This window comes from Charadrius vociferus, unplaced genomic scaffold, assembly GCF_000708025.1.
Source record: "Charadrius vociferus isolate BGI_N301 unplaced genomic scaffold, ASM70802v2 scaffold129, whole genome shotgun sequence".
NCBI lineage: Eukaryota > Metazoa > Chordata > Aves > Charadriiformes > Charadriidae > Charadrius > Charadrius vociferus.
In genome coordinates this window covers 3,581,570-3,603,679 of record NW_009661374.1, presented here as the reverse complement: position 1 = coordinate 3,603,679, position 22,110 = coordinate 3,581,570, and the positions used below count along the sequence as shown (strand labels likewise).

At 40.6% G+C, this 22,110-nt stretch overlaps 2 protein-coding genes across 2 annotated transcripts in view; one reads left to right on the top strand and one right to left on the bottom strand.

Annotated features, from left to right (window-relative positions):
* The first annotated feature begins 5,058 nt into the window (after window positions 1-5,058).
* Window positions 5,059-10,673, top strand: SNX3 (sorting nexin 3). The gene is made up of 4 exons (XM_009893866.1): window positions 5,059-5,114; window positions 5,944-6,058; window positions 6,397-6,521; window positions 9,977-10,673. The coding sequence occupies exons 1-4, from the start codon at window positions 5,059-5,061 to the stop codon at window positions 10,080-10,082; spliced, it is 402 nt and encodes a 133-aa protein (XP_009892168.1). The 3' UTR covers window positions 10,083-10,673.
* A 2,637-nt stretch (window positions 10,674-13,310) lies between these two features.
* NR2E1 (nuclear receptor subfamily 2, group E, member 1) overlaps window positions 13,311-22,110 on the bottom strand; it is a 26,498-nt gene continuing 17,698 nt past the window's right edge. The window contains exons 7-10 of the mRNA XM_009893864.1: window positions 18,106-18,202; window positions 17,572-17,721; window positions 17,197-17,302; window positions 13,311-15,054 (exon numbers count right to left, since the gene is read on the bottom strand). Of these exons, the coding sequence (XP_009892166.1) occupies window positions 14,892-15,054; window positions 17,197-17,302; window positions 17,572-17,721; window positions 18,106-18,202 (516 nt within the window). The 3' untranslated portion in view covers window positions 13,311-14,891. The remainder of the gene's footprint in view (window positions 15,055-17,196; window positions 17,303-17,571; window positions 17,722-18,105; window positions 18,203-22,110) is intronic.

Sequence of the window (22,110 nt, the reverse complement as noted above, 5' to 3'; positions counted from 1 at the left end):
TTGTTTCTTGCAAGTTTGTGAAGTGTAGGGATACTGGACTGTCTAGTTTGCAAAGCGCATTAAAACTTTCGTTCCTGATAGAAGCTATCAGTTGCAGCAATTCACTCTAATTTTGTCAGCCTCATTTGACCATAGCTGGTAGATGTCAGCTAATGATGATAAAGCATCAACTTAATGTGATCCATCTTAAGTCATTCTTGATGAAAAATGAATGGTAACCTCACAGTAGGCCAAGCCAGGCCATGTGGCAGTTACATCTTGCAGTTGTGTAAAAGTATCAATCCCTTCTCTTTAAAAGGAATATTTGCTATTTCAAAGGAGGCTTTGCATTGCTAACTGTGAAATAATTATCTAGAGTTACTAATTCTGTCTGGGTGTTGTAAAAGCCTTTGCCTGAAGGTGTCCTTTGTAAAGTGGGCTCCTGTTTTTACACTTGGCTTCTGTGGATGCAACATAAAGGATAAAGAATTGCTAATCCATCTGTTTTTCTAGACTTACCCTGCTTTGAGCTTTTTGACTGTGGCACAGCTGTTCATGATGTTGGTGAACTTGATCAGGTGATGATAGATGCTGCTTGGCAAAAACCCAGACAACCCTACAGTGATTTTCTTAGAGCGGCTCAAGGCATTGGACTTGGCAGAGGTTAATTCTTGTCTAAAGACTGGTAGCTCTTGTGGTTGTGTTGCTATTAGGATTTCACTGCCTTAGTCTTTAAGATGGAAAACATCCTAGCTCCATGTTTCGGTACTGTCAAGTGGGAAGTTCTATAATTCTTGGTTTAGCTTAAGTCAGCATTGTTTAAAACTTGGGTGTATACATATGGTCAGATTTTTTTAGTGTTCTATTAACTACAGACTTATTGCAAGTAATGTACTTTCACTAGACCGAGACACCAAGTGGATAAAAGGGGAGATAGGACTCCAGTTTGATCAAAAGGACTGAAGCTTGGAAAAATAACAATCTCTTATCTGACCCTTTGCAGTAGGGAAATAAGTTTTCCTTCAGTAAAGTACACAGCAAAAATCTAAACTTCTAGCAACTGAAGTTTAGAGCATGTTTGCCTTCTTTCTTGCTTTTTATAATTGTAGGAAATGGGGAGGTAGCAGCTTATGTCAAGTTGGGAAGGAAACAAACCACTGACGACATTTCTGCAACAACAGTGGACTGCTGGAGCCAGTTTCTTGTAGTAAAGGACAGCAGGCTCTTGCATTAAGAAAACCACAGTACTTTTTTATCCACCCTGAATGCTGCTTACTTACTGTACTACCCCAGAGCTCCCATTGGCTGACTGTAAATGTAACCAAAGGGTGTAGTCTCTTGACAAAGATTACAGCTTGCATGAAGAGATAGTAAGAACCTTGAATTTAGCTTTTGAGAGTCAAGGCCACAAACTTCTATCAAAAGTGAGCTGAGTGCTTTCTTTCACTCTATTTTAATGGAAATAGAGTTGTATCAAGGCTACCATAACCTACTTGAAAAGACAACATCAAAGTAGGTGCTATGGCAACAGTGCAGCTTTATTCTCAGTCTGTTAGGAGTGGGAGACGTGGGCAATGCAATGCTGCTGCTGAGAGTTACGCTGGCAGATGAGAAAATGAATCAAATTTACTTCAAACTATCCTGGGCAACTACAGCTGTGGAGTTTCTGCACTTGTGGGGGTGGACTGGGCTGAAGTGACATTCAGAGCCAATCTTGTGGAGTGTCAGCATGTTCTTTGAAGGAACCCAAATGCTATTTGCATTCAATTTGTGTCTGGAAACAAATTTGTAGGAGCAAGTCTGGTTATTTGCGAGGCTTTTTCCACTCGCTGGATGAATTAATCTAGTCTTGATAACACAACACTTAAATCAGTTGAATTCTAAACTAATGTATTTTAAATAAAGTACTCCAGTTTTCTTCCTGCATTTAAGATAACTGGTATACCAGAATGGCTGCATTAGAGACCTGTATATCTGAAGCTGAATGGATGGTATTGACCAGTGCTCAAACTACTTGTGTTGTGCCTGTAAAAGTCTCGTCCCTTGTATACATAAATGATTTTTGGACTTCTAACTAGGCATAGCTCAGGGTAAAAGCTGTAAGACTGTTATCTAGTTATCCAAGCTACTGTCTTAGGACTGTCATTTACTTCTGAGGTGAATTGGGAACCTCCTGAGCTTGGAGTTGAATTTCTAGTTTGAATATGTTGTTATAACATAAATGTAGCTGCAGAAACATGCTTTTTGTGAATACAGGTTTTGCCCTGAAATCTTTAAACAGGCAACCAGTGCTTCCCATTACCCATTTGTTGAACACTAGCCAAATGACTGTAGAAACTCATTTGGCATCCAAGTGGAGGAATGCAGGAGTGACTTAAGGGTCTGGGTTTGTCATCTGCTGTTTAACTATGATTTAACTTGGCACCAGTTCTGACAATGTTTATTCCAGTGTATTGGCTTGGCCATTAACTCACCCAGCAGAATGCAGAATGTTAGTTTGACAGTAGTCAGAGAAAGCCTAATGGTTGTATACATATAGTCTGATACAGAATCTGTCTTGTCTTAGCATCTTTCTGTGCTTAGGATTTTGGGCTAAGTGGGACTTCTGCAGAGCTAGTTTATTGGTCCTTCTGGAATAATGCTTTATCTGCAGTTCTAGCTAGTGACTTCTGGTTGTCTAATGTCTTGGGTATCATGTAATCCTTTCACGTTGAGGACTTGCATTCAAACTGCTAGGAGGCATGATTTCAGACTAGGAAGTTGAGAATGCTTTTGATAAAAATGAGACTAATTATTACACTGTAGAAGAAACAATTGCTGCAGTAATTATGCTGAATTTATCAAAGGAATGAGCTGTGCTCTAGGGGCTGTGCCAAACTGGGTCATGAGTTTCATGACAGTAGACTTAGCTGATCAGCAGGCCAGAAAAATGTCATTGTAATGCTGAACAAGCATGGGGAGAAACGTTTGTGAAAATGAAACTAGCCTGACTTCAAGTTTTGTGCCTTAATCTCATCTCTGTTCTAGCAGGCAAAGCACTAACAGCGTTCAGAATAGCTACTGGCACCTCAGTGACTAAGCAAGGATAACTCTCAACATAAACTGTGAGGCTGAGAATAACTTTGGTATGCTGTGTGGTCTCCAAGTGACATTTCAATAGAAACTGGAAGCTTCTGTCATCTCCTTCTACCAAATTCTTGTCCAATGGTAGCCCAGGCTTTAGCAGCTGTCTGGCTTGCTTAATGAAAATCATCTGTTCATGGTGGATGGAGTCAGTACGACACGCAGAAACAGTTCTTACTGAAGGAAAAAATGGTCTGCTCAAACAGGGTAATAATCCTTAATGAGAAAGGCACATACAATGACTTCAGATGTGACTATATCCTGACTTAAAAATAGGGACCTAAGATGCAAATGAGTTAAGCAGTATAAAACATAACTCTCAAAATGCTGTTTTTAAATAGATCCTTTCTAACAGCCGCATATCTGAAGAATGCTGCTCTATTGGTACTGATTTCTAGAGGAAGGAGAACTGCTGCAGTTTCTGGGTTTTAAGGAACATGAGGTTTAGAAATTGATCTCAATAGATAGCACTGATTCATATCCAGACTAAAGGACAGGAGATGCACACTTTCCTTTAGCGTGTAGTTATCAAGTTGTGACTTGTAAGCCTTCTACCATATGCTCCAGTTTGAACATTTCCAGTGGTTATGATCAAAATTGGAGAAGATTTTTCAAGTCAAAGGGAAAACAAGTACTCTTTAACTGTCCTTTTCTCCAACTTGCTAGCTGTGTTAGCATGTCAAAAGTTCAAAAGGGAATGTAGAAGGTAAAATGAGCTCAATTGGCGCTTCTACCCCCACATTATACCTGTAAGCCTGATATGTTGTTTAGAGATTAACTTTATAGACTTCATGCCCAGAAGCATGAAAAGAGTTCCTGAAGACCTGGGAACTCATTGGGTTTTAGCTGCTTTTATTCATTTCTAATCCCTCTTACAAGTAACTTGAGAGGAGAATGGAATATCTTCTGCAGGTGAGAGCCTATATGTTAAACATTGTAAAGGACCTTCTACCCGGGACACTGACAAAGAGTTGATGTCATGTGGAAGGCTGAACTTGGTTAAAAAGCCAATAGCTGAAATCGGAGAAAAATAATCCAGTACTTCACTTCTGGGAATCTCCTTTGTGCACTGTGGGGGACCTAGCTTTATTCACTCTTGAGTAGAGTATTCTTATCCTCAAGACGAGGGTGTTTATAAATAAAGCCTGACTTCTGACATAATAGTCTTAAGTGCAATTTTATTATTATTCACTAGTACAAACAACAAGGTTTTACCTGGGAAGGAGAGCTTGAATACTTTTAAACATTTAGCAATAAGAGATTTCATAACAATATACTACTCTGTACTTGGTCATCTGTAAATTATGGACTAAATAGCATAATTTGAAAGTACACAACTAATGTCTTGAGTACTGTTGAGCTGTGACAGCCAAAAACTTATTGGCTGGTAGTTATACAATGGCATCTAGTCATAGGGCTGCTTAGTGCTGGAAAAGGATTTCTGCAATTCAACCTGTTCTAAGCAGCCAAAAGTATCAGTCAATGATAGGTTAAGCATAACGGCTTACAAATGATATTATACAGGGATATCCACTCAAACTGGAACCAGAAGCTGAGTGAGATGGCTTGCAACTTAAAAAAATAAACCAACAAAAACTAGAAGGCACTAATTGAGAATGACTACTGTGCTTCTGCCAACAGGAAAACTGGGGATAACTGTAGTCCTGTGTGAACATCAGCTTCCTAGGGTACTCCTTGGGAGTCTTCTTTCAAGGTTTATAAGACAGAATATGCAGTCTGACGACAGTAAGTTTTATTCTGTTAGTGCTGGTTATGTATGGCAGTTATAGACTCTTGGTCTTACTGTTAGTAAGTCGTAATTCCTACGAACATTTTTGTAACACTCTAGCCAGTTTGCCATCTCAACAACACGTACATTTCAGATTGTGATTGTGGTGCTTTCTGTTCTGGGGATATCATTAGGAGAATGCTCTCTTGACGTCTACTCTTAAAGTAATGTGCAAGCTGAATTACAACAATGGGATAACCCTGCACCCCAAGAATGAACAGAAGTAATGTAGGTGTCCTTACACTAACTTGCATAAAAGCCTATCAAAATGCTCATGTATTTAACATGGTCTTGTGCAGAATTATAGCTTGGCTCCCATTTGATGTCTTTTTCAAGGGTGCTGGAGTTGGGTGCTGACTCCTAGCCTTGTTTAGGAAAATTCTGCCTCATCAAGCTCTGCTTGGTTTAACTTTGTAGCAAAACAGTCTGATCTCATCAGCACTGGATGTTGTGTTGCATCTCTACCTTGTTGGCTTCTTTGGAGCTATCCAAACTTGGCAGCTTGTACTAGCAAATCTTCAGCTTCATCTAGCCTGGATGGATTCACTGTAGGACTTGCTCTTAAAGATGTTGGAGGCCATGTTGTATCAGGTAGCAAAGAAGTACAGTAAGCTTGATTAGTGTCCTCTGCTGGTACCTGAAATGCTTTCTTGAATGTAATAAGAGGATCCTGTGTGGATTAAGAAAACTTTTTCTTCCCCCCTCCTTCCCCCCTTGAGATTTTGAGCATATATTGGCACTGGGAATCTAGTTCCTGAGAAAGTAAGAATAGCAGATGCTTGTGCAACCTTAGGAACATCTCCTCAAGTGATCACCAAATCTGCTATTCTGCTAGGTGATATGGTGGCAAAATACCAGTGATAAGGATGCCATATAAATGAGGTCCACAGTTTGAGGCACAGCTTACTCATATGGCTTACAGAGCTTTATCTGTATTTCTGTCTTGAGTGTTTCTCAATACTGTTGTTGTTGCTAGGGTGGAACTAATTGGTAACTTAACAGCTTGTTTCTTGCTTCTGCTTATCAAAACTTCTGATTTGTCTAATCAATAGCTTATGTTCTTGTTTTCAGACAAATCTACCTATCTTCAAATTGAAAGAATCTACAGTCCGAAGAAGATACAGTGACTTTGAATGGCTAAGGAATGAACTAGAAAGAGAAAGCAAGGTGGGTAAAATAAGAGATAAATACAAGTCTTCATAGACCTAAAGCATATATATCATATAGAACAGACATTGTGGTTGAAGATGTCCAGAACTGAACCACTTTGATTCAGCAAACCTCAGTTGTACAATGCCAGAGGCCATTTAATGGTTTTGAGTTAATTCAGGGTTAAACTACTTGAATTCAGCCTAACTCTGTGGCAGATACTGTTCTTCTCTGGTTGTATTATTACTTCACTAGCAATGCAATTGAGTTGGGTCCTCTAGGAGGAAGAGGTGGCACAAGAAGTGTATAAACTGGCTTACAGGATGCGCTTAAGGATGCTTTTCTAAATCTTTCAGGTTGTGGTACCACCTCTACCAGGAAAAGCTCTTCTCCGTCAGCTCCCCTTCCGAGGAGACGATGGCATATTTGATGATTCCTTTATAGAGGAAAGGAAGCAGGCTCTTGAACAATTCATAAACAAGTAAGTGTTGGGTATAGCTATCTAGAGACAAACCCAGAACTCGGGTCTAGAAAATTGAATTAAAGCTGCTAATCCTCTAACTATGGTAGCACTAGGTTCAGAATAATAACTTTCACATAATCTTGCAGTAGGACATACTAACATTGCTTATCCAGTGTTTAGTTTGGGTGTCTTAATGCTTACCTGAACAGCTGAAACAAATGTTAGTGTTATTGTTAATTTATGCAAATTGCTACTAAAATTATAGCATTCAAAACAGTTCTACCTTTTCATTTCTGAAAAGGTATCCTCCATTGGGTGAACAATGGAGCTTACAATGGGCTTACAGCAGTTTACTTTGATTGCAGATGTGAGGTATTATCAGCTTGTGTAATGATGCATATTTTCTCTAATCATCATAAGAATATTTCTGAAATGTAAAAACACTACCTGAGGTATGCACATCTATAGTTTGAAATAGAGACTTTGGGTTCTGTCACTACCTTTCAAAGGGTGAGCAGAAATTACAGTAACAAAGTCTTACGATTCTTCTTCTACCATCTGACACTTCTAACTGCTCTGCATATAGTGACCTGAAGAGCTACTTTAATCTCTTTAACAATGTGGATCCAAAGAGTGGGTAAGAAGGAGTACAGTTAACCAGCTCTTCTGATCTCTAGAGCCAACACTGTTCAGACCCAACTGCTCCCTTTGAATGTTCAAGCTTGTCAGTTCCACTAGCATTTTAATCTTGTTCAATAGTAATGCTGTTTAACAGGAACAGAGGATGTCTGTGAGTTAAGCCAGAACTTCATCTGCTTGTCAGTTATTGTTAGTCAGTTCAGGCGTGTGGCTTGGAGTTGCAAGTGACTAGTTCACTAAAACTTTCTTGTGCAAGTAAGCTAAGTGTGACTGTATGAAATCTCTTAATTTTTTTTCATGTAGTTGCTTGTTAGCTCAATTAGAGGTATTGCTAATGGTTCTGAGCAGGTAAAATGATTCAGAATGCTATTTTCTCAGTTCAAAGACAAGTGGAATGGATTTCCAAGGCATCTAGTTTTGCATTTACACTACATGAAGGCAGATGTGCTTATAGTAAGATGGACTGTGGTACAGTCAAGGCAGTTTTGACCTTCAAAGTACAACTTTTTTCCATGCGGGCTTGAGCCTCTACATTAAAAGTGAAAGAAGTGCACTTACTGAAAGTTTTGTATGCTGAGTCTAGCAATGTGTGTGGGGAGAGGGCTGTTTATGTTCTGAAGCAGCTGACAGTGAAACAGTCATCTTAACTGGAATCTCTGAAAAACTCAATACAGCTGACAGAAATGGAGTGGCCAGTTTACTGGTATCACTTGTTCAGTCTTACAGCAAGTAATACATTGATCTTGTGAAAGTGTAAAACTTCTTGGTCAATTTTTCCTCCTTTGAAACATAAAAGCAGGCTGTTAATGTAGGTATTGAGGTAGTGGCAGACTACTATTGATGTAGTTCTAGTACAGCTGGAACAAGATCCTTCAGGCAGAGCTCCTAGTTACTCAACCTCATCAATTGATCCTAATGGCATGACCAACTCATCAAGCAAATATTACTAGTTAAAGTTTCGAACCATGTAGAAGCTTTAAGACTTCTACTGTGTACTCTGGGTACTAGTGATGTTAGTCCTGAAGTTAATTTGCATAATACATTCAAGTTACTGCATTCTCGAAGCTGGTCTTCACTCCTAGAATTAGAGAAGAGCCCCTCAGATAACTGATATCACTTTATCCAAAAAAGGTCTTGATGCACCAATCCCAATTCTTGATACCTAGGATGTTGTTGAGAAGCTTTGTCCCTCTAGATTTTACAGCTCTCTTGGGCCAGCTTGCTGGCACCACCATCAATATTACCTACAGTGACATTCACAGGGGTAGCTATGTTGCAACACACTTGTCTGCCTGAATGTGGCTTTGGGATACATGAACGTTTTTGAGGTAGCAGCTGTTCTGTGTAAGGGTCACCTTAGCGAAGACTATTGAGGATAAGCCAATGCAGGGTGAGGTATTCATGTGAAACTAAGAGCTGAATCTGGGAGATCAGACCTAGTCTTGCAATTCTGCCACCAATTTGCAAGCTTTCCTGAAAGGCAGAAGGAATGTGCTGCCTCATCTTCTCCTATATATTTTTCTCCTGAAGTTCAAGGCCAGCAACTTCAGTCTGATGGGGGTAAGAAACTCAAACTAATTATTCCAGACTGACTAATTATTCCAGACTGTCTTCCTTGTGAACTGGTGCTGGAGGCCGCTGCCCATTTACCAGAACCTGGCAAGATTGATAGATTTTATGACTGCACTTGAAATAATCTATCAATGCTGAATAGGAGAGCTTAGCTTCCTTGTTAAAGCACACCCTCAATTGACAAGTGAGTAGTGACAGGTGAATCTGTCCTGTGGTGAAATAAGTACTAGTAGACATGTTTGGAGAAGAAGCACAAAAGTGCTTGGAAGTACTGATGCTGAGCCACTGGAATTGACTATGTATTACACCTGTTCAACTAGATAACTTCCATTTGGAGTAGAAATGTTCTGACAGATGTAGAGGCCATAAGGTTGTCCTAAGGAGGATGGGGGGCTTTCTCTCTTAAAGGGAGAAGCCTGTCTTGATTGACCAAACTGGCTTTAACTTTTTTCAAACCAAACTGCTTTAGGTTTTCATGTCCATAAGTGATCAACTTCCAGGGATTTAGATTCTACACAGAAGGCTGCATGGTATTTTAAGTGTTTAAATGCAAATACCTTGTGGCTTTCTTCTAAGCCTGGGAGTGTTTTCTAATTCAGTTTCAGCTTCTTTACTGTTAAAAGGATGGTGGCTCAGGCTATATGTGGAACAAAACTAAATCTGCAGGAGAGGTGCTGGTCTCTTCTAGAATAGACAAGCTCTGTGTCTCCTCTGTTTCATATGTAAAGACATCTGCAATTAACAGAATGGCTGGTACCCTCTGGCTGTGCATCAGTGTCAGAGTGTCAGAGCCTTCAGAGGACCTTCACACCCTTTGATGGAGTAAGTCTTTAACTCTGCCTGGGCTAACTGCTACTGAATTAGCTGAGAACTGAGGGGTTCAGCTGCCTTTAGAAAGGTGTCCTGTGACAAAGGTATCAAGACCTGTAAAAATCCACTTGGCTTACTGAACTCTAAATTTCCTAATGCTAGGATGGGCACTTTGATAGTCCCCATCAATTGCAGGTGGCATATGATGACATAACATGCTTCCAAATGATCAAAATTATCTCGGCATTCCTGTGGACTATATTCATCTGGGGGAGAATGACAAATCTTGCTGCCAGACATCGTTCTAGTCACCAGCAGTGAGCTGGAAGTGGGATCTATGCTGAAGTGCAGAATCATAGGTTATTGGTATAAAACCTTGCTCCGCTGGCTGTAGCGGCCAGTAGACTCGATTTGTTAGCACTAATGCTTGGTTTTTTTTTCTTCCTCTCCAGGGTTGCAGGCCACCCACTGGCACAGAATGAGCGCTGTCTTCACATGTTCTTACAAGATGAAGTAATAGACAAAAACTACACACCATCCAAAATAAGACATACTTGAGTTCTGAAGGCATCTTCATAACATTAGTGGTTCTTATGCTTGGTTTTAAGAGGTTGTAGTTTGTCTTAGCATGCTGAGGATAAACGGGCACGAAGTCTTCACTAACATCAGTACACTGCTTGGTCTTTGCATATGCTTTATAGCATTAAAGAACTCGCTTGTCTTCTAGCTAAATCCCTCTGAGTCCTTGATTTAAGAGTATTATACTATGAGACCATCCACCCCTTGCAATGTCTCACAAACCTTTCCACTCTTATTTGCAATGACTTAACAATGTTTACTGACTTGGCCTTACTTGAACTTGCACAGTTGTAGCGTCACGTGTTCACTTGTATTTGACTAAACTGCTATGCTGTTTCTGAGGTAGTCATCTGTCTGAACTTCTGTAGAAAGACTGCTTTATTTCTGATACCCTGTGTGAGAAACACTTATGCAATTGTCTTCAAGCTTGTAAAACACTTTATACTGAAGTAATGAGGGAATTATCTTTATATTCTGTAAGAGGAAAAATCAAATTTATATACTAAAGTAACTTGTCTAAACTTTTGAAATAAAAGTGAAAATGCACTTCAAATGTTTTGTCACTCTTGACCTTGAGTGTGGGGTATCTCCTGCTTTCTGAGAAGCAGGGACTTGACTATACTAAGTGAAGTGGTGTTTCAGCCTTGCTGCAATGTAGTCTTGTATTATTAAGAGCCACCACTAAATACCCTTAGGTGCTGGTACTCGCTGCTCAAGTGTTAAAGAACAAATAAAGATGTTGAAGGCTGTTCTTGTGTTATGGAGCCAAAGCTGGAACCCCATTCATGGTAGGCTTCAATAAGTTTAGGAAAAGAGTACCTTTCTACTTGTTGTAAGAAGCCTCAATCTAGCTTCAACTAGCAAGTGAAACTTACACCATCCTACAGAGAAAGGAATGTTGACATAACCTATAATCATATTATAATTTCAGTCCTAGATTTGAAATAGCTCTGCTCTACAAATACAATTATGGATATGATGTCACACAAACCAGCTGTACTTGACTGAACACTAATGAAGGGGAAGCTGTAGCATTATGCTTGTATGACCACTGGTGAAATGCAGGTGGTTGATGCCTGAACTGCAGTTCACAAGCAACACTGCTGAAGTTGTCTTTCTCACTAGATGCTTCTGTGGCTGAAGAAGCCTCTGTAATGCTTCCAAATGTGACGTGGGAGTTACCTGTCCAAATGCTTTTAAACACAGATTCAAGAACACTAGTAGCAATCTGATCCAGTGTTTTGTGCTATTTGGTAACATTACATGTTGGCTTACACTTGGCTCTACTGCTTTTTCCTTTTTATAGTATTACTTATCACCGTCAAGACCATCATACAAACTTACTGGCAAAGTTATTAGTTTCTGTTAAATAAGACTATTAACCTCATTTGTGGAAATCTGGATGTGAAAGAGTAAGCTGGCAAAACAGTGGTGGCTGACTGGATTATGTGTAGTACTAGTGACTGGCTACACTGAAAAGTTAAATGCTCAAATAATTGCTCTTTCCCCCTCATAATCAACAAAGACTGTGTTGAATCTCTCCCACAGTCCTATTAATGAAACCAGGGACCAAAACTGACACAGCCCACTTGCAGCCTGGAGTTGTCTAGCTTTTCAATAAGCTTTTGATAATGTAAAATCAATTTGAAAATTATCTATGCTTGTTGAATCACGCTTAAAAGTTGAGTTACTCTTGGAAATGGGGAAAGAAGGGCTAAATGTATATTAAGTTCTGTTATTTAGGTTTAGATACTTAGTAATGTGTCCTCTTTTTTTCCTCAAATATTCTTTTCTGAGAGGAGCTTCCTCCAGAAATCAAAGCAAACACCTCATCCTTAAAAGATGATGATGCAATCTGTATCATCAGCTGTGGGGGAAAAAAAAAAATAATAAGGTGAAGAGGCAGAAGGCTGCATGCTTGATGTCAAAGTATTCCTAGTTCCAAAGTGAGGACTTTGGAGTGTTAACCTCTGAGATTGATGGGACATCTGCGCTGGACTCTGGAATTTCGCCTGGACTTCAGTCCTTCAAGGCTAACTAGAGACCCTAATTCTAGTGTAGTGTAACCGGTTCTGTCTCTGGGTAATATGCAGTACTGGGAGGAAGACATGGTCCGAGATCAGCTGTACCTAAACAACAGAGATCTGGGCACTGTTCCCAGCTCATGAGTCTGCTCTGCAGCTGGGCTAGGTCCTGCAGGTAAGAGGATGAGATACAGGTGTGCATCCATTGCTCTGCCTGCTTTGCAACTGGGAGAAAGCCAGTACACTTTGTTGCATCTTCTAGTTCAGGTGATCTAGGGACTGGGACTACAGCAGGCTGCAGAGTGCGGTTGCCTCATAGCATGGGTGCAGTTCGTGTTTATTGCTGTTCCAAAATAGCAGCATGAGTCTTACTGAAATGAGTGTTCTGTCATGGGTTCTGCACAGCAGTGGGTTCAACTTCTTCAGCTCATAAACTGAATTGTCACAGAGTGGCGAGCCACAGTTGATTTTCTGCTCTGTCCAGTTCTTTCTAGTGTAGAGAGCAGAAAATGGTTATTACAGACACAGTAAGAAAACTTTATAAAGTGTTTATTGGTGTCTTTCTAAGAATGTGCTATACCCTGTGGTAAACGCGTTCTCAAGTGCTCCATGCTAGTTTGTACAGAAGATGTTTCAAAGTCCTGTAGTCTATGCTTTGTCTCACCTGGCTCATGGAAAGACTCATCTCAGATACTTTATGGTTTGGCTGTCTTGGGAAGGGCAGAATGTGAGACCCAGCAAACTGCACAAATGGAAGAGAGATGAGGTGAAGACTTTGACCACTGAAATGTGAGATTTTTGTGCTTGGAGTCAACGGAGCTAGGATTTCACTTGTGATCTGTATTCCTGAAAACCAATGAGCCATTGATATGCACTACATTTCCACCTGTCATTTTAATGTGCGTGGCTCTTTGGTCACTCATTGCGACATGTGTTGTATTTCCCTTCTCCTATTGCCAACTTGTTCCTGTGCACTGGGCGTTGCTTACCTCTTTCTTTGGTGTGATTACACAATTGGACACCTTAATAAAACCACAGAATCTTTTTAATTGAAGCAGTGTTTTTGTACTCATCACCCTTTATAGCTGCACAATTCCCCAATGTTAAAAACTGTAATGACATGGAACAGAAGACTTATGCTAGGTTAGACGTCTGATCCATTTAGTATTGTGTCCTAAAAAAAGCTCTGCGTCGGCTCCTTGAGAAGGAAACCTTACAGCAGATGTATATTTGAATTACAGAAAACAGCTCTATGCAGGACCTCAAAGTCCCTTTGCCCCAAGGCAGGATCACCGAAGCTATTTCTTGAATGTTTGTCTAGCCTGTTTTTTAAAACCTCTGATGATGGGGACTCCACAGCATCCAAGGCAATCCATTATAGTAGAGAATATTTCTGTTCCCTGGTAAGCGTGGTACAATGGAAGAAACTAATCCAGAAATAGAAGGACAAGCATTAAAAGAACAGTGGAAAGTAATTTAAATTCAATATATTTTTATTCTTTGTAAATACAATGAGTACAACTTTTTAACTTCACAAATCAGTTAATCCACTTTGTACAGGAAAAGTTTTACTCATTCTATGATAGTCCAAGTGCTGATTTTTCTCAGTGCTAGTTCCTAATAACAAATCAAATTTTGAAAAGTACAGCAGCTATCTTTAAATGTTTTTTCTACATTTTTCATACATCAAATAAGCAGCTTATAACGTTTTTTGTGTGTGAGAGGGTGTACGCGAACAAGGCTTCAAAATTAGAACCTGGAGTTTTCTAAAAAGGCATTGGAGACTTTTGGAAATTGTTAGCATTGTATCAGTCAACAACCCTTATTTCTTTGAAATGAAATTCCTTCCATTGATTTTATTTTTTTTTTAATAGTCATTTCACTTCTCTGCACATCTCATTGACAAAGAGTTTGGCCACCGTTGCCTTTGGTTTCAGCACTGTGCCAACGGGACAGCCAGCAGGTCACTGACGCGGTCATCTCCATTGTATTTGGTTTTGCTGTTTTAGTCTTCCTTTCTTGACTTGTATCTTTTCAGGTGTGAATGTAAATGTGTGTCTGCCTGCGTGGAAGAAGAAGGAGGGAAGGTCGGGGAGGAAGTGTATAAAGCTCTTCTGTCTTTGAGATGTTAACCGAACGAACTGTGGTGACATCCGCATCAAAGATCACCAGTTCTTTTTGCAGGAAGAATGGAGCTGCCGTCATAAGCTACTTTTTAATCAGTTCTGAAGGCCACTTCATGATGTATTATAGCAGAAGCAATGTTTTGGTAACCTGGTCTTAAATGTCGCCTATCATATTACAAACATTTTCCCAACGTAGGCTACTTTTAAAACAGTTCTGAAGGCCACCTCATCTCATGTTACAACAGAAGCCAAGTTTGGTCACCCGGTTCCAAATACCGAACAAACTAAAGTACCTTCTTTCACATTTTTTCTCAGATCTGCCAGTTAAATGAGAGAATAGCGCAGTCTTTGTTAACTATGACTGGCATCTGAATTGCCTCCATCCTGTAGTAACAGGAATAGCAGCCAAATTCCAAGCACTTTCACTTTTTCTGTAGAACAAAGCATTCTCTCCATGATCTAAATCACTCTGTTCAGAGCAGCAGAATCATATCTACTGGGGTATTTTTTGTCAATGAGTTTAAAGGCTAAACATTCCCAGGCTTATGCTTCCTGTAGATTTTGTTAGTTGAGGCTTATTCTCCACAGATAAAAGTTCTTCTCAAACTGTCCATCCTGACTGTTTATTTTAAGGTAATTTATATGTCGCTGGATTTGTACATATCTGAAAGCAGTCTTGTAATTGGTACATTCCCAATGGTCTTTTTGAAAAACACTTCTTCTATCGTAGATGGACTAATCGAACGTAAAGCTGGTAAAAGCAATAAAAGTTTTCCAAAACGACAGGGTTGTGTGGGGTACCTGGGGGACAAAGAGAGAAAAAAGCATGTTGAAGTTTTTAGATATTTTTCCAAAGAAAATCTTTTACTTTACAGAAAAGACCAATATTCAGCAAATTTTTCTGGTGCCTGCTGCCTGTGCTAAAACCCTGTGGTTTGTACTCACATGAGCAAGAAGGTTGACCCCAGGGAAAACTCTCTTAATGGAGATCAGCAGAATACAGACCAATGTCTCGGTTTTGATTAGCTCCTTTGTTTATTCCCTCAGAACTGTAGTAATAGAGAGACAGGATCTGCTCTGACTTGTCCCTCAGACAACAACTATGTTCTTGATGCTGTTCAGGGAAGAGCTTGACCTACAATAAATGCCCTGTCATTTAAAGTGCAATTTAAACCTAGCTGGATTGTCATGGTAATCATTTTGCCCCCTTTTGCTTGCCTTATGCATTGAATACCAATTCATATTTGGAAAGAATTTTTTTTTATTAAAGAAGCTGTGTTTTATCCCCAGGTAATATATTTGTGTAATAGGAAATTTTCCACCCTTTCTCCCAGCTTTTGAAGCCAACACAACATAAGATACGTATTCTAGTTGTGCTTACACTGACTTCATACCAGCGTGAGTCTCAAACCTCTGCATACAGCGGTACTCCCTAAAAGGAGTAGATGGTTTGGAGAAACTTTCTGCTTCTCCAGTCTGCTCTCCCTTCTGTCCTGTTGCGAGCGATTCCACTGCTGGAACACTGGCAGGAAGGTAAATTCAAGCCTGAGAATGAAACGCGAGCTGAAGCCCTATCCCATTGGAGTCAATGTGACAGTCTGTCAGCGGACTGCACTTTTTTTCCTTGTCAAAGGATATCTTTTACAACAGATACTGTTTAGCCCAGTAGTTATATATTTCCAGCAACGCAGACCTGGACTTTACAAAACCTATCGCAGCTCTCCCCAGAAGTCCTGAACCAACCAGAGCAGCTGTTGCAGAAGATGTTAGGTGCAGCCTTCAGGCTTCTCCCCTGTCCCACCACTCTGAAGTGGTCCATAGGAGGAGGCTAGCTGCCAGCTGTTCCAGAGTGTGGGGTTGTACTTTGCACAGTAAATTTTGTGCATACCTGGGCTCACCCCTGTACACTTTTACAGCAGGTTTTAAGATTTCTGTACCCCATGGGACTTATCCTGAATGAGACAGGGCGGAATATTTTCTTCCCAAACAATGATTCTCATCCCTTTGCTTGCAGCACCAAAATGGGATTCACAAGTTCTGGGCTTTCCATTTCAACCTGAGAACAAACTCAGAGTAGTGTCTTAGAAGAGTTATTTAACTTCCTTGTGTCCTGATTTCTGTGTCTGCAAAATGGGGGAAATGACAAAGGGATTGGAGATCGTGGGTGAAAAGTGCTCATACTGCTGAGAGATATTATGTTGTTTTGAGCATCTCTATTAACAATATTTAACTGAATAAAATGTAGAGGAAAATGTAGCCTTCTGAAATGCAAAGTGTTCCTCAGCAAGTATCACTTCCCAGGGGAAGATCTCTCCTTTTAGCGCTTTTCCATTTGTCTGAATATATCGAGGTGCGGGAGCATGTCCAAAGAAGAACAACGAAGATGGTGAAGGGTCTGGAGCGCAAGTCTTATGAGGAGCGGCTGAGGGAACTGGGGTTGCCCTGGAGAAAAGGAGGCTGAGAGGAGAGTTTATTACTCTCTACTGCTACCTGAAAGGAGATTGTAGCGAGGTGGGGGTCAGACTCTTCTCCCAAGTGACAAGCCATAGGATAAAAGGATATGGCTTCAGGTTGAACCAGGAAAGGTTTAGATTGGATATTAGGAAAAATTTCTTCATAGAAAGGATTATCCAACATTGGAACAGGCTGCCCAGGGAAGTGGTGGAGTCAATATCCCTGGAGGTACTTAAAAGACGTGTAGGGGCATGGATGAATGGACTGTTGGTTAACGGTTGGACTTGATGATCTTAAGAATCTTTTCCAACCTTTTCTGTGATTCTCTTTCATCAGGAAATGCCAAATCCCAGCAGGCTGACAGCCAATGTATACTTGCTGTAACAGCCTCGTCCCCATTTCAGTCATTGGAAATGTCACCTTTGCTACAGTGGGAGCGGGATTTTACCCCTACACCTGCCAGAAATATTGAGAGAACACACTGCTCACCTGGTATGAATGTAGCTGTTCAGAGTGAGCTGGGCTTCATCTTGAAGGGCTGCTATGGCGGCAGCGTTTCGGAAACTCCTCAGTTCGGAACCACTGTGTGTAGGCACTGGAAAGCAAATCAGTTACTAGTTCAGCGTGACTCTTGGGTGGGTCAAAACAGTTCAGCTAGTGCTATCAATGGAAATTAAATGTTCCCATTAGTTCCCCAGCACTCCACTGTCAGCCTTTCAAAATGCCGCACTGACTATTGGAATTCGATACCGGGAAACCTGTTGGATGATATAAAGCTATGTCTGATTTAAAATGTCGTTTTTGCTTTAAAGTAGCAACCTCATAGTTACCAGACCAGACAGGCAAGAGGTTCTTTCTGCTTACCAGCTTTAAAAGTGACAATGCATTTGAGACAGGCAAATTCGGTAGCATCTAGCCGAAGTTGTCTAAATCTAGCCACAACCTCCTGTAAAGCCTGTATTTCTGAAATAATTTTATTCAGCTTCTGAGAATCTGTATTGTCACCATTCATGCCTAAAACAGAAACAGATGAAATAAATAATATTAAAGGCATTTGCTTTATTTTTTATTGATTTCTGACAAAATCCTCTGTATCAATATCCACTCTATTGTCACACTTGTCTATCTGGTTCCATTAAACTGACTATATTGTATGAAAGTTAATATAAAATCTTCTCTTGGATGATAACAAACACAGTAATTTGCATTTAAATGACAATGCAAGCAGTCATGAATACAACAAAACAACATTATTTGCATTTAAATATAGATTTATAAATGACAGGTATGCTCTATTGTTCAGTAGGAATTTGTTATTCTTTACATGTTGTTCTTTTTTCAGTAATGTATTTTTATGGTAATTTTTGTAACAAAGTCATTAAATTGTGCAATTCTTACCAGATACAGCCAGTAGAGTGTTAGCATCAACTGGAATGGCCCATTGTGCTATTCCTAGAACAAACAGTTCTCTCCAAGCATCTTCCAAAAGCATCAGCTGTCATACAATAGATGTACAATATAACATAGTGTATAATTTATAGATTTATAAACAATTTAAATATGTAAATTTCTGTTATTTTAAAAACCACTTTAAATGCCTGTCATGGTATTTTCCCCGCACCATTTGTTAGCTTTTCTCTTAGCTTTTTGAGAAGGTGTCTAGAAATAAGTCTACGCGTCGTAGAAAAACACGGAGGGTTGGCTCACTGTGCACCATGTTGTGGACCAAAAGGGATGAGCAAGAGAAAGGAGAGTGAGAACTCCCACCCCAGAGAGCTTGCACACAACATGAACACTCGCCTGTGTTTCTCAGCACAGCACGGGCTCTCTCCTCCTCTCCCTGGGCACATACTGCTGTCCTGGGACAAGTTGGAAGAATGCTCTCCTATTGCTCTCTAGGGATTGCCCTCCTTTCCCTCAGAAAGGCAGGATTTGGGAAGAAAAGCCTGGAACACGTCCTGAAATTACATCACTTGGTAGGGAGCACTGCTTTAGAGCACATATTTGTCTTTAACCCCTTCCTTACTAAGCAAGTCTTTAGCTCTTTCAAGTATAACATCTGGGCATACATACGGTTTCTCAGTGTCACCTGTTTTTTTTCTTTTTGCTTGAAATCACTCAGAATTTCCAGGCACTAAGAGCTATTTCCTTTCAGAGAACTGAGTATCCAAGCACCTACGCTGACAGCATTGCCAGTTCTCTGCAATTTTTGTGCAGTGCCCGGTTTTACGGAGGATGTGTTTTTCTCTGTTTGGAGGCAATGCCTTCGATTTCCGTGGAGAGGCAGTGGTGCATCTGAAGTGGAGACATGACCCCTGGTATTGCAGACTGGCAAAGCCAGAACAGACATGTTCAGTCTTGAGGGCATTTATGGATTGTTGGCCCAGACCAACTCTTAAGAGGGGTTTGGAGGGCCCGCAGTTTAGCTGAAGTTCACGGCCTAGAGGACATGCTGTGGTGTGTACACGCTGTGGTGCGTACACATTCCTGGGACCTTATGTTTCTCAGTAGGGTGGGAGAGATTTGGAAGGGTGAGAACTGTAGTGAACTCAGGAGGGATCATCTGGTGGCTCCATGCAGTGAAAACAGATTGCCCAAAACTCATGCAGAAAAAATAGCAAACCACGAGTATTAATATTGCTATGGTCCCTGAAAGTACCAGCAGCTTAGTTTCTGAGGAAAATTGGAAGGAGGGTATTTTAAGTCTATAAAAAAGGAAGAACAAAGTAAAAAAAAAATGTCTTACCAAATGAATTGTGATTTCCTTGGAATCAGATATGGAAAAGTAACAGATGATTCAGAAAGCACACAGCAAGAGTGAATCCTTTATCTATGTGTTAACTCGTAACAGTATTGAGTTTTAAACCACCCGGTTCCAATCGGAATGGGAGGAAGAGCTCTCAGAGCCTCTGCTCTCAGCTTGTCACTAAAGGCTTATGCCCATTTTGTGCCTTTTTGTGCTATGTGCTTTGCAGAACTTCTACATAACTTGACTAAGGAAATCGTGGTGGGAAAGGATTTCTGTCTCTGTTTGCATATAGCTACTGTTTGAAATAATTACATTGGATTTTACAGTACTGGAAGCTGCCCAGATTATTGTATGAAATACGGAGGGGAAGGGGGTCGAGGTTGCAGCACCCACCTCAGACTTGTTCTGAGAGCAGCTGAAACTGCTTGTAAGTCTCCTAACTGCTGCAGCCTGCAATCCCAGCCCCTCCTCCAGATAATCCTGCCTGATGGATGTGCAGGTTTCTGTATGACATAGGAAATGATTCGCCGGCCTTTCATTTCCTTTTGTAAAACTTTTTTTGTCATTCATTCATGCAGATACAATGGTAATGAATGGTGGTTCCTGGAAGATATCAATTTCATATGTTCTTTCCCACTAAGTCTTTAAAGTCAGAAGACTTTAGAAACAAGAGCCTCTTCCAATAGCTGAAGCTTTCTTCATGCCTATGCATAAGTCTGTAAAACCACCAATTAAAATAATTCATGCTGAAGTCATACTCAGCCCTCCTTCTTCAAAGAAACAAGAAATACCAGGATTTCTGAAGGGCTGGTTTTTGCTTCTTAATCAACCCCATCCTGTAAGTAAGACCTTTTGTTGGTGACCTGCATTGGGCCAACCTGTCTTACGGACAAACTGGGTGGGTGCACGGGCCAGCAGAACGTGAAGCACGTCATTTTTGTTGTGTGGCATCCAGTCCACGATGGGATTAGTTCTATGGAGCTGGGGAAGGGATACAGCCTCTGTTTTGCCGAGGGTAGTAACCCAGCAATTCTCAGACTTGTGTTTTGACAGCAAATTGGTTTCTACTTATTTCCTTGCCGTTGAGATGAAATCGTCACAAAGTCCGGGAATCACAATGAGCTTGCCTTTTCAGAAGAGCACAAGCAAAAGCAAAATCCAGGAAAAGGTTTTAGACTCTCCTCGGGCAGGTGTCAGGGATACAGAAAGAGAAATGCAGACATTTACAGCTGGGCCATTGTCGAATTAAATAATGCAATTATAAAAATCATCTGTCTGATTATTCATGAAATACGGTGATTAAAATCAGAGATATTTCTTCTCCAGCTCTCCTGAATATGACAGGGAGATCACTCAGAAAGAGGCCCAGGTAAAAGCTTTAGAGCTGAACAGCTCTGAGTTTTGAGGAAACTGGCTTGCACTGAGGTGCAGCAAGTCAAGTTGATGTTAAGGAAAATCTGGGGTTTTAATAGCTAATTCACTAACGTTAGGCCCTGATGTGAAAGTCAAAGAGGCAGCGGGTTACTTAAAGATAATGGGAACACTCTGGTACCTATGCTGTCTCAGACATGCTTGATCACGTGCAATGGAGACTTCCCTTGCTCCCAAATCCTGCTGCCCTCTCCTCTGCACACTAACAGAGATGACCTTGTGGGAAATCCATCCGTTCTATGTCAAATGAAGCTTTCGCCTAGATGACCGTCCTGTGGACCTCTCTGGTCTAGCGCAGCCCAGCCTCTCCCTGTGCGCTGAGGCTCTCGCTGAAGTGGCACGCTTGCTGTTGCCCCTCGTATTTTGGCCTGTTTCTTCGGTTGCTTAATACGACAGAGCCAGTGCTCTGCAGGAGTGGTGACAGCAGAAGACAACATTAGAGAACAGCATGCTGCACTGGGACCGCTGTCTCCCTAATAGCATGTGTAACGAAACGAATGTCCCGGGCCCTATGGCATTGCTCCCTTCACGTTTACTCCGTAGCAGTACGTCAACCAGAGCTGAGCAGCGTCCCCCTTTGTCTAATTTCACAACAGGGATTTCAAAACATGCATCTGGTGCTAGAAGAGGAACATTTCAATGTGCCTTAGCTTTATATCACGTTGTGACCATCCTGATTTACCTTTAGGTAGAGAACACTTTTGTTTTCCTAAGAAGCTCTTCTCTTTCAGTTCAAAATATGTATTTGCATATCAACTGCAACACTTGCAGTGTGCATCCATAGAAGGGAACTAGTTGCCCTGCTGACTGCTATGTAACATCTAAGGCACAACTATTCTAGTTACCATTTTGGGAAATTAGCTCAATCATATCAAAGTATTAGATGTCTTTTATGATTGGAGTGTTGCGTAGATTTCTCCCCTTCCATTTTATAATTATCTGATTACTTTTTTTTTTTTTTTAAATTAGTGCATTATACAAAGCACACTGAGTCCTCATCAAGAATCAAGTCATTAAGAAATTGCTTCAGCTCATATGGTTCACGTATGATTTACCTGAGGCAAAGGCAAATTGTCATAGAGGAAAACAAGACAAATTAAGGAAGATTTTAGCTAATGGTGAAAAATATTGGGGGCTGGCCAAATTCTGCTTCCACCGTATTGGTGTAATTGTAATGTAAGTTCACCACAGTCAACATGAATAAGAAAAAATATTGGCTGTGG